The sequence below is a fragment of the Centropristis striata genome, chromosome 10 (genome assembly GCF_030273125.1).
Source record: "Centropristis striata isolate RG_2023a ecotype Rhode Island chromosome 10, C.striata_1.0, whole genome shotgun sequence".
Lineage (NCBI taxonomy): Eukaryota > Metazoa > Chordata > Actinopteri > Perciformes > Serranidae > Centropristis > Centropristis striata.
The window spans coordinates 1,678,739-1,696,629 of NC_081526.1; the positions used below are offsets into that span (position 1 = coordinate 1,678,739).

Sequence of the window (17,891 nt, forward strand, 5' to 3'; positions counted from 1 at the left end):
TTTATTTGATTGATTGATGAAGCCAAATGAATAATATAACATCTCCTGATCCATAAATCTCCATCACAGCCAGCTGTAGAGCCTGCAGTCTCTCTGCTGGCCACAAGGGGGCGCCGTGACATCAGAATACAGAGAAACTCCTCCTCTGTCCACACCAACCAGTCAGCAGAGTGAAATAAAGGGCTGCAGTTTATTTTATCAACATTCATTTATAGCCTGAATAAAGGTTATCAGTGATGAGTCATTTATTCCATGGGTCTCAAACTGGCGGCCCGCGGGCCAATTGTGGCCCTCGTGATGATATTTTGTGGCCCTCACCTTGATATGAAAGTTTAATGTGAGTTTTATATGAATGGCACTTTACCGTGTTGTGTGTGGAAGGTCCCTTTAATTACTTCTTTTGGTGATTTTGTGTCTTTTTTTTGGTGATTTTGTGTCTTTTTAAAATAAATTTGTGTTTTTTTTTGTAATTCTGTCTTTTTTGGCCATTTCATTTTCTTTCTTTCCATTTCCATTTTCTTTTTCAGTCATTTTTGCGTCTTTTTGTCATTTTGTGTCCTTCTTTAGTAATTTTGTGTCTTTTTTTGTCATTTTTGTGTCTTTTTTTAGTCATTTTGTGTCTTTTTTTGGTCATTTTGTGTCTTTTTTTTGTCACTTTGTGTCCTTTTTTAGTAATTTTGTGTATTTTTTTGGTCATTTTGTGTCTTTTTTAAGCAATTTAGGTTTTTTTTCTGTCATTTTGTGTCTTTTTTTGTCATTTTGTGTCTTTTTTTAGTCATTTGTGTCCTTTTTTAGTAATTTTGTGTCTTTTTTTTTAGTCATTTGTGTCTTTTTTTGTCATTTTGTGTCTTTTTTAAGTAATTTAGTTTTTTTCTGTCATTTTGTGTCTTTTTTGTCATTTTGTGTCCTATTTTGGTAACTTTGTGTCTTTTTTTGGTCATTTTGTGTCTTTTTTAAAGTAATTTAGGGTTTTTTTTTATGTCATTTTGTGTCTTTTTTTTGTCATTTGTCTTTTATTGGTCATTTTGATACTGCCTCCAGCGGCCCCCCAGGTAATAATTTGAGTGTGAGACCCCTGCTTTATTCTATACACATACTGTACTCATGACTCACACACCAAAAAATATTTAAAATGATCATTAACTCACAGAAGAACATCATTCATATGTGGGTTGTTTATTATTGATTATTGAGACAGTGAGAGACAAAGAAAGAAACAGTATACAAATACTGGTCGTACTGTCAGAGATGGACGTGTTTGTGTGTGTTTGTGTGAATAAAGGTTATCAGTGATGAGTCATTTATTCCATGGGCCTCAAACTGGTGGCCCGCGGGCCAATTGTGGCCCTCGTGACGATATTTTGTGGCCCCCACCTTGATATGAAAGTTTAATGTGAGTTTTATATGAATGGCACTTTACCGTGTTGTGTGTGGAAGGTCCCTTTAATTACTGTTTTTGGTAATTTTGTGTCTTTTGTTAAATAATTGTGTGTCTTTTTTTAGTAATTTTGTGTCTTTTTTAAATAAATTCGTGTTTTTTTTTTGTAATTCTGTCTTTTTGGGCAATTTTGTGTCTTTTTTGTTCAAGTTGTTTCTTTTTTGGTCAATTTGTGTCTTTTTTTAGTAATTTTTACATATATTTTTTGTCATTTTGTGTCTTTTTTTAGTCATTTTTACATATATTTTTTGGTCATTTTGTGTCTTTTTTTGCTCATTTTGTGTCTTTTTAAAGAAATTTAGTTTTTTTTTCTGTCATTTTGTGTCTTTTTTTAGTAATTTTGTGTCCTTTTTTTAGTAATTTTGCGTCTTTTTTTGGTAATTTTGTGTCTTTTTTAGTCACTTTGTGTGATTTTGGTCATTTTGTTTCTTTTTTAAGTAATTAATTTTTTTTCTGTCATTTTGTGTCTTTTTTTTGTCATTTTGTGCTTTTTTTTAGTCATTTTGTGTCTTTTTTTTTTTTTTTGTCATTTTGAGTCTTTTTTAAGCAATTAAGGGTTTTTTTCTGTCATTTTGTGTTTTTTTTTAGTCATTTTGTGTGTTTTTTTACTCATTTGTGTCTTTTATTGGTCATTTTGATACTGCCCCCCAGGTAATAATTTGAGTGTGAGACCCCTGCTTTATTCTATACACATACTGTACTCATGACTCACACACCAAAAAAATATTTAAAATGATCATTAACTCACAGAAGAACATCATTCATATGTGGGTTGTTTATTATTGATTATTGAGACAGTGAGAGACAAAGAAAGAAACAGTATACAAATACTGGTCGTACTGTCAGAGATGGACGTGTTTGTGTGTGTTTGTGTGTGTTTGTGTGTGTTTGTGTGTGTTTGTGTGAATAAAGGTTATCAGTGATGAGTCATTTATTCCATGGGCCTCAAACTGGTGGCCCGCGGGCCAATTGTGGCCCTCGTGACGATATTTTGTGGCCCCCACCTTGATATGAAAGTTTAATTTGAGTTTTATATGAATGGCACTTTACTGTGTTGTGTGTGGAAGGTCCCTTTAATTACTTTTTTTGGTCATTTTGTGTCTTTTGTTAAATAATTGTGTGTCTTTTTTTAGTAATTTTGTGTCTTTTTTAAATAAATCCGTGTTTTTTTTTGTAATTCTGTCTTTTTGTGCAATTTTGTGTCTTTTTTGTTCAAGTTGTTTCTTTTTTGGTCAATTTGTGTCTTTTTTTTGTAATTTTTACATATATTTTTGGTCATTTTCTGTCTTTTTTTGTCAATTTGTGTCCTTTTTTAGAAATGCTGTGTCTTTTTTTGCTCATTTTGTGTCTTTTTAAAGAAATTTAGTTTTTTTTTCTGTCATTTTGTGTCTTTTTTTAGTAATTTTGTGTCCTTTTTTTAGTAATTTTGCGTCTTTTTTTGGTAATTTTGTGTCTTTTTTAGTCACTTTGTGTGATTTTGGTCATTTTGTTTCTTTTTTAAGTAATTAATTTTTTTTCTGTCATTTTCTGTCTTTTTTTTTGTCATTTTGTGCTTTTTTTAGTCATTTTGAGTCTTTTTTTAGTCATTTTGAGTCTTTTTTAAGCAATTAAGGGTTTTTTTTCTGTCATTTTGTGTCTTTTTTTATTCATTTTGTGTCTTTTTTAAAGTAATTTAGGGTTTTTTTTTATGTCATTTTGTGTCTTTTTTTTGTCATTTGTCTTTTATTGGTCATTTTGATACTGCCCCCCAGGTAATAATTTGAGTGTGAGACCTTTGCTTTATTCTATACACATACTGTACTCATGACTCACACACCAAAAAAATATTTAAAATGATCATTAACTCACAGAAGAACATCATTCATATGTGGGTTGTTTATTATTGATTATTGAGACAGTGAGAGACAAAGAAAGAAACAGTATACAAATACTGGTCGTACTGTCAGAGATGGACGTGTTTGTGTGTGTTTGTGTGTGTTTGTGTGTGTGTATGACACACTTTGTGTTCTCTTCCTGGCGTACAGTACACCCTCACACATGACTCATCCACAATGTTTCCATCAACATATCATGTGCCCTCTTGGAGGCAGTAAAGAAATAGTAGTTTCTATTCCAGGTAGCTGAGTGGGAACGCTGTAATGAGGATTTCTGCTCCGGAGCTTCTCACATTCATTGACCTGATGCTGTCAGAGCGTGGGAGGAGATGGGACGGGGTATTCAATGCCTCCAGGACACATAAAGATTAATAAATAAATAAATACATACTCAGAGAAAAGCTTCAAGGAACTTTGTGCAAAGCATCAATTAAAGTGGCAGTGTCTCATAGAACCTGTAACCCCCCGAAATATTAATATTAAAGCCCTCGCCAAAAGTTACGCTGCAAACAAAAAGGTCTAAGAACAAGATAAAAACAGTAAATCTGAGGGAAATGATCTCGCTGCATGGACAGATAATTTACCTTGACAAGATTTATTAAATTAAGATTATTAAATCTAGAAATAAGCATGTTGAACACTGTTGAAATTAACTCTTAAAACAAGATAAATGATCTAACACTTCTGGTAGATTTAATTTATCTGGTTTTAAGAGTTAATTTCATCATTGTGTCTTTTTTTGTGGTCATCTTTACATCTATTTTGGTCAGTTTGTGGTTTTTTTTGGTCAGTTTGTGTCTTTTTTGTGTCTTTTTTTGGTCAGTTAGTGTCTTTTTTGGTAATTTTGTGTCTTTTTAATGGTCATTATATGTCTTTTTTGGTCAGTTTGTGTCTTTTTTTGGTCAATTTGTGTCTTTTTTTGGTCAATTTGTGTCTTTTTTGGTCAATTTGTGTCTTTTTTGTATCTTTTTTTGGTCGATTTGTGTCTTTTTAGTGGTCATTCTTGCATAAATTTTTGGTAATGTGTCTTTTTTGATCATTTTGTGCCTTTTTTGGTCATTTTGTGTCTTTTTTTGGTCAGTTTGTGTCTTTTTTTGGTCAATTTGTGTCTTTTTTGTATCTTTTTTTGGTCAATTTGTGTCTTTTTTGGTCAATTTGTGTCTTTTTTGGTCAGTTTGTGTCTTTTTTAGTCTTTTTTTGCATATATTTTTGGTAATTTTGTGTCTTTTTTGATCATTTTGTGTCTTTTTTGGTCAGTTTGTGTGTTTTTTTTTTGGCCAATTTGTGTATTTTTTAAAGTCATTTTTACATCTACAGTCATGGAAACATTCTTGATAATAACCACAATCATTTTGAATAAAACCATGTTAAATGTCTAGATATCAGCTCTTAAATTAAACTCTTATCAGCTATTTTTGTTGTTATCATGATATTTGTCCAAACAAATGAATCTTTAGTTGTACCAGACATTAAAAAGAACAATAAACCAAGGAGAAAACAAGGTGGTCTCGTCATTTTTTCCATGACTGTATATATATATATATATATATATATATATATATATATATATATATATATAGTGAAATTATCTGTCCATGCAGTAAGATCATTTCCCTCAGATTTTGTGTTTTTATCTGGTTTTTAGACCTTTTTTACAGTGTAACCTTTTGTGATGAAAGCTGAAACAAGCTCAATTCTTAGCTATATTGGTCCCAAAATATTTTTTTCTAATTATAGTTTACAAAGTGTTATTAATGACATGATTTGGTCCTATATCATGGAACATTTTACTCACACTGATGACATTCTCAGCTGTTCATCTACACATTTAAAACATGGTATGTTCAGTTCAGTGTTGTGAAATTAATAAAAGACAGGTAATAACTTCCTGTTCAGTTTTTTTCCAGATGATTTAAGCCTGTATCGTTGCCATTAAATGACAAAAAAGCTTCAACAATCTACAAGTTTATATGTCATACACTGTAAAAAAAAGATCTAAAAACCAGATCAAACAGTAAATCTGAGGGAAATGATCTTGCTGCATGGACAGATAATTTACCTTGACAAGATTTATTAAATTAAGATTATTAAATCTAGAAATAAGCATGTTGAACACTTAAAATAATAAATTAACTCTTAAAACCAGATAAACTATCTAACACTTCTAAATCTAAAGTTTTTTTTTTTTATCTTGGTAAGAAAGTTCATCGATGCTGGCAGCTTTAATTTATCTTGTTTTAAGCGTTAATTTCTTCATTGCGTCTTTTTAGTGGTCATTTTACATTTATTTTTGGTCAGTTTGTGTCTTTTTTGGTAATTTTGTGTCTTTTTTGTTTCAGTTGTGGTCCTTTTTTTGTCAATTTGTGTCTTTTAAAGTCATTTTTACATCTATTTTTGGTCAATTTGTGTCTTTTTTGGTATTTTCACATCTTTTTTGTTCATTTTTCGTCTTTTTTGTTCATTTTGTGTCTTTTTTGTTTAAGTTGTGTCCTTCTTTTGTCAATTTGTGTCATTTTAAGTCATATATATGATCATATATATTTCACATATATTTTTGTTACTTTTGTGTCTTTTTTGATAATTTTGTGTCTTTTTTTGGTCAATTTGTGTCTGTCAAAGTTTTTTTTATCTTGGTAAGAACCAAATAATCATCAGGTCACTCTGCTCGGGCCAGTTCATCACTGCTGGCAGCTTTACTTTATCTGGTTTTAAGAGTTAATTTCATCATTGTGTCTTTTTAGTGGTTAATTTTACATCTATTTTGGTCAGTTTGTGTCTTTTTTTTGTCAATTTGTGTCTTTTTATTGGTCATTTTTGCATATATTTTGCATTCAACATGCTTGTTCCCAGATTTAACAATCTGAATTCAATAAATCTTGTCAAGGTAAATTATCTGTCCATGCAGCAAGATCATTTCCCTCAGATTTACTGTTTGATCTGGTTTTTAGACCTTTTTTGCAGTGTATTTGTTGGAGTGTTTTGCTGAAAACATATCACATTCAACAACAGTTTGTGTCAACAATCAGGGCGACAGACAGTCCGTCAGATAAATGCCACCTTCTCTAATAACGCCACAGGAAATCACATGTGGGTCCGCTGTGGTATTTTACACGTGTTCTCCAGAGAGGAGGGAGGGGGGTGGTTAGATGGAATAGATATAATGGTCCTCTATTTCAGGGCCTTCAATGGGACTGATCACTAAAAGCTCAGGAAGCAGAGCTCAGAAAGGTCAGCAGGGTCCAGTCTCTAAAAACCAACATGTCACTGTCCTTTCAAACACACCAATTAGCATCAAGCAGATCTCAGGCCCTTCTATTAATAGCACGACTCGGTTTGAACGGGGAACTTGGCTGCAGGAGCTGGATGCTGAGCTGGTGGAGCGTCTGGAAACTGGATGTTAGTCCTTATTGTCTCTCAGGATCATTGAGTCAGTAGACAGTCAAACACTTCAGACCTCCAGAGTTTACTTTAGTTTAGTTTCTCCTCCTGGTTGCATGTTTACATGTGGTGGTTTATGGGCATGCACTGCAAAAAAAGGTGTTTAAAAACCAGATCAAGACAGTAAATCTGAGGGAAATGATCTTGCTGCATGGACAGATAATTTACCTTGACAAGATTTATTAAATTAAGATTATTAAATCTAGAAATAAGCATGTTGAACACTTAAAATCAGAAATTAACTCTTAAAACCAGAATAAAACCAAGATAAAACCAGTTAAAACCAGAATAAAACCATAAAAAAAACAGCTAAAACCAAAATAAAACCACATAAAACCAGTTCTAAAACCAAGATTTATTAAATTAAGATGATTAAATCTAGAAATAAGCATGTTGAACACTTCAAATAAGGAATTAACTCTTCAAACCAGAGTAAAACCACTTAAAACTAGAATAAAACCACAATAGAAACAGAATAAAACCAAGAGATTTAGTTTAATTAAGATTAATAAATCTAGAAATAAGCATGTTGTACGCTTAAAATAAGGACAACGTCACGACTGGAAGTCTTATTGGTCTTTTTTTTGTCGTTTTGTTTTTTTGTGTTGGTTAATTTTACATATTTCTTTTGTAATTTAACATATTTTTTTAGTCATTTTGTGTCTTTTCTGTCATTTTACATCCTTTATTTGATCATCTTGGGTCTTTTGTGTGTCAATTTTGGTTAATTTTACATATTTCTTTTGTAATTTTACATAATTTTTTGGTCATTTTGTGTCTTTTTTTTGTCATTTTACATCCCATTTTGATCATCTTGGGTTTTTTATGTGTCATTTTGATTAATTTTACATACTATTTTGTAATTTAACATATTTTTTTGGTCATTTTACATCTTTTTCGGGGGTAATTTTGAGTCTTTTTTGGTCTAAAGTCGCATTATTTATACGCAGATTGAAGAATTGACTCTTAAAACAAGGTAAATGATCTAACACTTCTAAATCTAAAGGTTTTTTTTTTTTATCTTGGTAAGAACCAAATAATCATCAGGTCACTCTGCTCGGGCCAGTTCATCACTGCTGGCAGCTTTCATTTATCTGGTTTTAAGAGTTAATTTATTATTTATAAGATTTCTTACTTATAATTTCTGTTCAACATGTTTATTTCTGGATTTAATAATCTTAATTTAATAAATCTCTTGGTTTTATTCTGGTTTTAAGTAGTTTGAACTGTTTTTTTCTGTTTTTTTCTGGTTTTAACTTGTTTTATTCTGGTTTTAACTGGTTTTATTCTGGTTGTATTCTTGTTTTAAGAGTCAGTGTCTTTTTTTAAGTGTTCAACATGCTTATTTCTAGATTTGATAATCTTAATTTAAGAAATATATTGGTTTTATTTTGGTTTTATGCTAGCTTTAAGTGGTTTGAACTGGTTTTATTCTGGTTTTATGTGGTTTTATTCTGGTTTTAGCTGTTTTTTTCTGGTTTTATTCTGGTTTTAACTGGTTTTATTTTGGTTTTATTTTGGTTTTATTTTGGTTTTATTCTTGTTTTAAGAGTTGATTTCTTATTTTAAGTGTTCAACATGCTTATTTCTAGATTTAATAATCTTAATTTAAGAAATGTTTTGGTTTTATTCTGGTTTTAAGTAGTTTGAACTGGTTGTATGTGGTTTTATTTTGGTTTTAGCTGTTTTTTTTATGGTTTTATTCTGGTTTTAACTGGTTTTATCTTGGTTTTATTCTGGTTTCAACTGGTTTTATCTTGGTTTTATTCTGGTTTTATTCTTGTTTTAAGAGTTAATTCCTTATTTTAAGTGTTCAACATGCTTATTTCTAGATTTAATAATCTTAATCTAATAAATCTTGTCAAGGTAAATTATCTGTCCATGCAGCAAGATCATTTCCCTCAGATTTACTGTTTTTATCTGGTTTTTAAACACCTTTTCTTACGGCGCCTGGTTGTGGTCATGCAGGACTGTCATCATCAGAGGTAATTGCTGCACCTAACGAGTTTCTGGAAAGCTTTTTTGAAGTCTTCGTTGAAGATGGTGTAGATGAGCGGGTTGATGAGCGAGTTGAGGTAACCCAACCACGTCAGAAAGTCCGCCATCTCCATCGACGTGCTGCAGGAGTCGCACGTGTTGACGATCACCTCCTTGACGAAGAACGGCAGCCAACAGATGACGAAGGCGCCGATGATCAACCCCAACGTGGACGCCGCTTTGCGCTCCCGGGACCCTGAGATCCGCGGCCCCTGGTAGAACTGGCTGCGGCGCGACTCGCTCCGTGACTCGCTGCGCGACTCGTGGCGCCGCTGCTTGTACTTGAACGCCTTCACCGAGGCGCGGACGCGTTCGCGCGGCGGCTCCTCCGTCGACGGTTCGGAGGTGGATTTTTCCGGCGGGCTTACGGGGACCGGGCTCCGAGGACCGCCGTCTTCGTCTCCTTCCCCGGCCGGGTACGCCGGGATCATGCTCCCGTTGGTCATGCAGGAGTGGCGGCTAGCGCGGCTCGCCTCCCGCCGCATGTAGAGCGTCTGGGCGGCGCGGTAGATCTTATAGTAGAGGATGAGGATGAGCATGAGCGGGATGTAGAAGGCTCCGAGGGTGGAGTACAAGGTGAAGGTGATGTGGTGGTGCATCATGATGCACTGGTCTTCTTGGTCGGCGTCGCCGCTGTAGTGGCGCCAGATTAGCGGCGGCAGCGAGATCAGGATGGATATCAGCCAGACGACGGCCACCATGGCGCCCGCCCGGGCCCCCGTGCGCTTCCGAGAGTACTCCACGGCGTCCGTGATGGCCCGGTAGCGGTCGATGGCGATGGCGGCGAGGTGCAGGATGGAGCAGGTGCAGCAGGTGATGTCGATGCTCAGCCAGATGGTGCAGACGGCCACGCCCATCAGCCAGCGCTCCTTCTGGATGTAGATGATGCTGAAGGGCATCACCAGCACCGCCACCGCCAGGTCGGTCACCGCCAGCGAGCAGATGAGGTAGTTGGCCGGGTGGTGCAGCTTGCGGGTGACGGCGATGGCGGTGATGACCAGGCAGTTGAAGAAGGTGGTGAGGACGGCGAGGACGGACAGCGTCAGCGTCAGCAGGATCTTACTGGGAGGATGTCTGCTGGGCTCCAGGGTGTCGTTCCCACTGCTGTTGCTGGCAAAAACCCCATCAGTGCAGTTGGGGAAATCCATTCTGCAGAACAGGAAGCAGGAAGAGATTAAGAAAAATCATTTGGAGTCAATTTTGAGTCTTTTTTGGTCTAAAGTTATATTATTTATATGCAGATTGAAGAAAAAATTGGCTGAGGAATTCCTAGAAATAAGCATGTTGAACATGTTGAGAAATTAACTCTAAAAACAAGATAAAACAAGTTCATCGCTGCTGGCTTTTTTTTCTCTTTTGTACATTTTTTGTCTTTTTTAATCATTTTGTGACCAAAAACAAGATGTAAAAAGAAACAAAATGGTCAAAAAAGACACAAAATGACAAAAAAAAGACACAAAAAAGACGCAAAAAGACTAAAAAAAAACACAAAAAAAAAGAGGTAAAATCACCAAAAAAGACACAAAAAGTTTTTTTTATCTTGACATGAAACAAATAATCATCAGGTCACTCTGCTCGGCCAGTTCATCGCTGCTGGCTGCTTTAATTTGATCTCTGTACATTTTTTGTCTTTTTTGGTAATTTTGCGATGAGAAGATGTAAAAAGACACAAAATGATAAAAAAAAGACACAAAAAGACCAAAAAAAGACATAAAAAGACAAAAAAATTACAAAAAAAAAGACACAAAAGACATAAAATCACCAAAAGAAGACACAAAGCGACAAAAAAAACACCTAAAAAAAGATGCGTAAAGTTTATCTTGGTAAGAAACAAATAATCATCAGGTCACTCTGCTCTGGCCAGTTTATCACTGCTGGCAGCTTTAATTTTATCTCATTTGTACATTTTTTGTCTTTTTTTGTAATTTTGTGACCAAAAGAAGATGTAAAAAGACACACAATGACCAAAAAAAAGACACAAAAAGACAAAAAAGACACAAAAAACCCCCATAAGAAGATGTAAAATGACCAAAAAAGAAACAAAAGACGCAAAATCACAAAAAAAGACATAAAAGACAAAAAAACATCTAAAAAAGACACAAAAAGTTTTTTTTATCTTGGTAAGAACCAAATAATCATCAGGTCACTCTGCTCGGGCCAGTTCATCACTGCTGGCAGCTTTAATTTATCTGGTTTTAAGAGTTAATTTATTATTTTAATCGTTCAACATGCTTATTTCTAGATTTAATAATCTTAATTTAAGAAATCTCTTGGTTCCCACTGCTGTTGGTGGTAAAAACCCCATCAGTGCAGTTGGGTAAATCCATTCTGCAGAACAGGAAGCAGAAAGAGTCGTGTGTTAGACATAAAGGGAGCTTAGGGAAATTGTGTTTTCAGAAACTCTCATTTCAGACCAAGACAAATCATTTGGAGTCGGTATTTGATTCCAAATGCTGTGTATATTGCTGTTATTCAATGTGGTCATAATCTGGCATGGAATTTAATGAGTCATTCAGCATTTTAGGACGATAAAATTATTGCAAGAGCTGAACCCACACCCCCCTTCTTCTTTCTGCTCTGCATACATAAAACATGTCAAAGTGGATAAAAAAGAAAGGATAACACTTTATATTAGGGAACACATATTCAACATTAATTATCAATGCAAATAAGTAACATATTGCCTCTTAATGAGTCATTATTCAGTAGTTATTAATGCCTTATTCTGCATGGCCTTATTATACAACCAGTAAGACATTAACTAAGAGTTTTCCCTCAATAACATCAGAATTATTGAATATTAGTAGTAAGTAAGGAAGCTGTTGTTTTTTTATTTTTTTTATTCTGTCTGTAAATACAACTTTAAAATGTTTACAATGCTTTGTTGGTACAATTTTTTTCAGCACAACCTCAACTATATGACCTGATAATTATTTTTTCACTTTGACTTACTGGATCAACTTTTTGAACCACATAAAAAACACAAAAAAGATCTGATTTTGTAAATTACGTTTTTTTTTGTGTTTTTTTTTTACTTTTAAAGCACAACCATGCTCTATGGATAATTTTAAATGTTGCGAATGTGAACAAAGATGGTAAATACAACATATAAGACGTAAAATAAGTATAAAAAATAATTGACATTTTTAGAAATTTGCCGTTTCCATGGTTTCGTTTACCGCTATGCAGAGATTATAAAGTCCATACAAAGTAAAGCATATTAAGATCATAACTCATATACAACAACTTCCTTACTTACTACTAATAATCAATAAAGCATATAACTGTCTATGTAGATTTGTTCTTGGTTGTTTATTTTACACTCATCACTGTATCATGTATAACACACTCAATATAAGAAGACATATTCACTGGCTACAGTTTATTTTTAAATGTATTCATTGCAATTATCCTGTTTATTTACAACAATTTTTGATTCCATATTCCTCAACATATCAATTACGACACTCATCTCAGTATTTCTTTTTCATTCCTACAGTGAACAAAACAATTGGTAAAAAAGCATTTAAGTTCAAAGCGCCATCGGAGGAATAATCTTCCTTTAAACATACGATCATTGACGTCTTTTCATAGTTTTAAATATGCCCTGTATTCTTATTTCGAGTTAAACTGCACATGTTTCAGATAATATTATGTCATTTTTATTTTTTTTATTTTTAAAAATGCAATTTCAATTTACAATAATATTATGTTACTTCTTTCAGTTTTACTAGGCTAATGTTATGTGGCCATTGAGAGGTTGTGATTATTCTTGTGTTCATTCTTGTGTTCATTTTTTGTTTGTTATGTTTGTGTTGATGCCTGTTGTCTTTGTTGTTGTATGTCTGTAAATTGATGAGTGTTTTGTTTTGTAATGTACTTTAGGACCCCCTCGAAAACCAGAGGATTCCTCTCAAGGGATTTATCCTACTCAATAAAATTTCTGGAAAAAAATAAATAATTCTGAGGTTATTGAGGGAAAACTCTTAGTTAATGTCTTACTGGTTGTATAATAAGTCCATGCAGATTAAGGCATTAATAACTACTGAATAATGACTCATTAAGAGACAATATGTTACTTATTTGCATGATAATAAGCAACACATTAATGCTGAATGTGTGTTCCCTAATACAGCTATTCTCAACCTTTTTGAGTCGCGACCCCCAATTTAACATGCATGTTGTCTGCGACCCCCGCGAACACAATCTCACACGCACAGTTCAGATCACCCAAAAAAGAAACAAAATGATAAAAAAAAGTAAACAAAATGACCAGAAAAGACACAAAATGACGAGAAAAGACACAAAATGACCAAAAAAAGACACAAATTGACCAAAAAAAGAAACAAAATAACCCCAAAAAAGAAAAAAAATACCAAAAAAGACACAAAATGACCAAAAAAAGACACAAAATGACCAAAAAAGACACAAATTGACCTCAAAATGACCAGAAAATACACAAAATGACAAAAAAAAACCACAAAATGACCAAAAAAGACATTAAATGACCAAAAAGACTAAAACACATTAACACATGAACACTTTAACACAGTGGAGACAGAGCTGACTTCCAAAATGATTTGGCGACCCCCAGAAATCATCTCGCGACCCCAATTGGGGTCCCGACCCCAAGGTTGAGAACTGCTGCCCTAATATAAAGTGTTAACAAAGAAAGCTTTCATTTAAAAAAAAAAGTGCTTTTAAAGACAATGGGGCTTTAAAAACTGTGTTCAAGGTCTTGGATTGCAATGCTTTGACTCTTTATTTGCCCAAACAAGTTTGCCAAAAACTCCAAAAAAGTAAAAATCTATCCATAGCATCCATTGGTACCTGTCAGGCTCTACTGTGGTGCATCAGCTGGTTCAGTGCTGCTCCGATCTGTCCGGCCTGCTGCCTCTGCCATCACATCACCTCAACACCTGGGACACAGAGAGAGAGGGACAAAAGAGACAATCTGTTAGTAAAAAGAGTGAGAGATGGAGATGAATAGGGTGGGGGGGGGGGGGGGTATTGAAGAGAGAAAAAAAGAGTTACTTAGAAGCAAAAAAAGTAAAGACAGAGCCAAGGACGAGTCCACCTACACAGCAGATGCAGTGAATGGATTCTCACAAGCTACTTTTTGCATGTTTTGAATATAAATTCACCTGTAATAACTCATGTGAAGCCCTTTGGATCCGTGGCTCCAGTTTTTAAGATTCACCCAATGAGAGATTTGGGCTTCTAATGAGGCTCATGTGTCATCATTTAACTTATTAATATGACTTCTTATTAACGGGTTCTTTTATTACGACATTATGCTGTTTCAGAGGCTTTTCAAGATCAATAAAATAAGATGGATGGATGGATAGATGGAGGGATGGATGGATGGATGGATGGATGGATGGTTGGGTGGATGGATGGATGGTTGGATGATGGATGGATGGATGGATGGATGGATGGAGGGTGGATGGATGGATGGATGGATGATGGATGGATGGAGGGTGGATGGATGGATGGATGGATGGTTGGTTGGTTGGTTGGTTGGTTGGTTGGTTGGTTGCATGGATGGATGGATGGATGGATGGATGGATGGATGGATGGTTGGTTGGTTGGTTGGTTGGTTGGTTGGTTGGTTGGTTGGTTGGTTGGTTGGTTGGTTGGTTGGTTGGTTGGTTGGATGGCTGGATGGATGGATGCATGGTTGGGTGGATGGATGGATGGATGGATGGGTGATGGATGGATGGATGGATGGATGGATGGTTGGATGGATGGATGGATGGATGGATGGATGGATGGATGGTTGGTTGGTTGGTTGGTTGGTTGGTTGGTTGGTTGGTTGGTTGGATGGATGGATGGATGGATGGATGGATGGTTGGATGGATGGATGGATGGATGGATGGATGGATGGATGGTTGGTTGGTTGGTTGGTTGGTTGGTTGGTTGGTTGGTTGGTTGGTTGGATGGATGGATGGATGGATGGATGGATGGATGGATGGATGGATGGATGGATGGATGGATGGATGGATGGATGGATGGATGGATAAGATATATATTTATATATGTATGGATGGATGGATGGATAGATAGACAATAATAACACAATTAAATAAAAAGAACAACATAGGCATATTTAAGCAATAAAATGCAATAACAATGTCTAAAGAAGGAGTATTGTTTGCAGTGCAGAATAAATTATAAATATACAGTATAAAAATAGAGGTGCTGTGAAACAAATAAGGTGCAGTGAACAGTGTGCATAAAAACACATAAAGTGTATAGCGACTGTATGTTATGACCATAATTTTATCTGTTATTGTACAGTGTGATGGCATGTAGCTGGAAATATTTTCTATATCTGTCCTTATGATGGTGGAGCTGAGCAATTGAACAATTTTGTAGGTAACTTTTTGGGAATTATTGGCATTAACGTACGGACATTTGTAGTGATAAAACCTCAGACAGAAACATTCTGTATTCAACACAACAACATCCCTGTTTGTTTGTTGACTGATTATATATTCGTATTGTCTGACCATTAATTTACCAACTGCTGCTTCAATTCAATTAAAATGCTCAGGTACGACTGTCATTGCAGCTCTCCTTCACTCTCCGCATTGCACACTATCCTGGAGACATGAGTGGGAACTGTTGCTATAGCAACAACAAGAAGTACAGTACTTTTACTTAATGTGGCGCTGGAGTAGAAGCAGCCAAACTCTGACTGTCAGGTCTCTGCTGAGACGCTCCCAGTCCCACAGAGGGTCCAGGGGGCGGCTGGGTGGGAGGTAGGGCTACATGACAACTGAACCAGATCAGAGAAATCACTTCACTTAACCCCATTACATCTGGGAAAGGACCAGCTAATATCATTTACCATGAAAAACTCTCAGACAAGAGGCAGCTAAAGATGTTTCTACTGTTGTAGATATGTTTACTGCTGGTTAGACTCTGTACCTTTGGATAAAAGTGGCAACGGAAGTCAAATCGTGGTAAAACTGTTGTATAATTCTCATCATCATAACAATGCGGAGCATCTTCTACAGTATAAATGGTATAAATGTGTAGTAGCAGTGAGGAGGCAAACGATGACTTTCACTACTTCATTCATGGTGTGGGCACGGCCAGCAAGACTGAGTCACCAACGTCTCTTTGTTTAGCTTCATGGTTTATAGTGGGAAAAAATCTGCTGTTTGTAAAGCATATTGAGACAAAGAACACCTTCAATTAGAGATTGGTCATCTTTTTTACAGCCAGGACCCCTTATAAGACAGAAAACATTTACATTTAGTCATTTAGCAGACGCTTTTATCCAAAGCGACTTACAGAAAAAGGTAAAAAATCAAGGTGTAGTGGTCTAAGAGGCATTAGTGCAGCAATAATAGAGTACAGGTTGGCGTGCAATACAACAAAATTGACAACAAAAAACTGTCTATTCTTTTCAACCTGTTTTCTTATATAACCAAATTGTCAGATGTGATCAGGTTCATTCTTATGAGACAAGGTCAGCTAATGGTGGTCAGATGATGTTACCATGTCCAAAATCAAATGCCTTAAAGAGAACAGTTATTTATCGTGCTATCAGTTATTGGAATAATTGCCCACTGAATATACGTGAACTGAATAGTAAAGTATCTTTTTAATTAGTTACTTTATTATTATTATTACTATTTAAATTTGTGAGTAGTGAATTAGAAAACATATTTACTGTATGAAAGTGAGAATTAATGTAATAGATATGAATGTAATAACTTATTCTGAATGATTTCTGATGACGTATATAATAATGTCTACAATGTTTAATTGTTAAGTGATTTTTGTTTTGTCTTGTGGACCCCAGGAAGACTAGCTCCTCCCACTTTTGGTGACAGCTAATGGGGATCTTTTTAACAATAAACAATAAACAATAATACAGTGGTGTGAAGACAATAACCTAATCCTGAATGCGACCAAAACCAAAGAACTCATAGTTGACTACAGGGAAAAGCCAGGCAGCATGTTCTCATCTCCATTAATGGCCAACTAGTGGAGTGGGTCCCCTCCTTCTGTTTCTTAGGCACCACCATCCATCAGTCCATATCATGGAACCTAAACACCAGTCTCATTATTCCCAAAGCCCATCAGAGACTAAACTTCCTCCGTCAGCTGAGGACATTTGAGGTCAGTCAAGCAGGCAAGACCCACTTCTACCGTGCTACCATGGGAAGGGTGCTCACCTGGTCCATCCTGGTCTGGTCTGGTCTGGTCTGGTCTGGTGGTGCTACCAGCAGGATAAACAACAGCTGGAGAGGCTAGTATACAGGGCCTCTATAATCATTGGCTGTAGTCTACCAGCATAGCCTCTATAACACCAGAATCTCCAGGAAAGCTGGTAGGGTGGCTCAGTTGGTAGAGCTTTCATCCAGTAACCGGAAGGTTGGTGGTTCGATCCCCGACCATGGCAGCTATATGTTGAAGTATCCTTGAGCAAGATACTGAACCCCAAATTGCTCCTGATGCTGCATGAATGAATTACCAATGGCACTGGTAGCCTCTAACACCAGTATGTGTGTGTGTGAAACAAGGTTATTATAGTTAACGAAAACTAACAAAATAACGAAAACTAAAATTGAAAAAACATTTTCGTTAACTGAAATAAAATTAAAAACAAGTTTTTAAAAAAACGATAACTAACTGAAACTGTATTATGTGGTTACAAAACTAACTAAAATTATAGTGAAAATGTCCTTAGTTTTCGTATTTGTCAACTTTTTTCATACATAATTCAGTGTTTCTATTTCAACATGCAGGAACACATGGTAAATATGTTTACTGAGACTGGGATGTTTACACTTCAACCAAAATACAAAACACCCAGAACTGTAAGAGTTAATAATCTTATTGGGGCTGAGATGATAAACCAAAGGAAATGAAGGCACATAGCCCATTACAAAAAAACTAAAACTAACACTAAAACTAATAAAAACTAAACTAAAACTAAGCATTATCAAAAACTAAAAACTAAACTAAAACTAGCAAACTCACTCTAAAAACTAACTAAAACTAACTGAATATGAAAACAAAAATTCACAACGAAATTAAAACTAAAACTAATGAAAAATCCCAAACTATTATAACCTTGGTGTGAA

At 35.2% G+C, this 17,891-nt stretch overlaps 2 protein-coding genes across 2 annotated transcripts in view; one reads left to right on the forward strand and one right to left on the reverse strand.

The window, feature by feature from the left end:
* zgc:152951 (uncharacterized protein LOC569013 homolog) overlaps positions 1-17,891 on the forward strand; it is a 113,922-nt gene that overhangs the window by 88,344 nt on the left and 7,687 nt on the right. The gene's annotated exons all lie outside the window — the stretch shown is intronic.
* htr1fa (5-hydroxytryptamine (serotonin) receptor 1Fa) overlaps positions 8,264-17,891 on the reverse strand; it is a 73,278-nt gene continuing 63,650 nt past the window's right edge. Inside the window, exons 2-3 of the mRNA XM_059342249.1 lie at positions 13,618-13,706; positions 8,264-9,936 (exon numbers count right to left, since the gene is read on the reverse strand). Of these exons, the coding sequence (XP_059198232.1) occupies positions 8,730-9,935 (1,206 nt within the window). The 5' untranslated portion in view covers position 9,936; positions 13,618-13,706 and the 3' untranslated portion in view covers positions 8,264-8,729. The remainder of the gene's footprint in view (positions 9,937-13,617; positions 13,707-17,891) is intronic.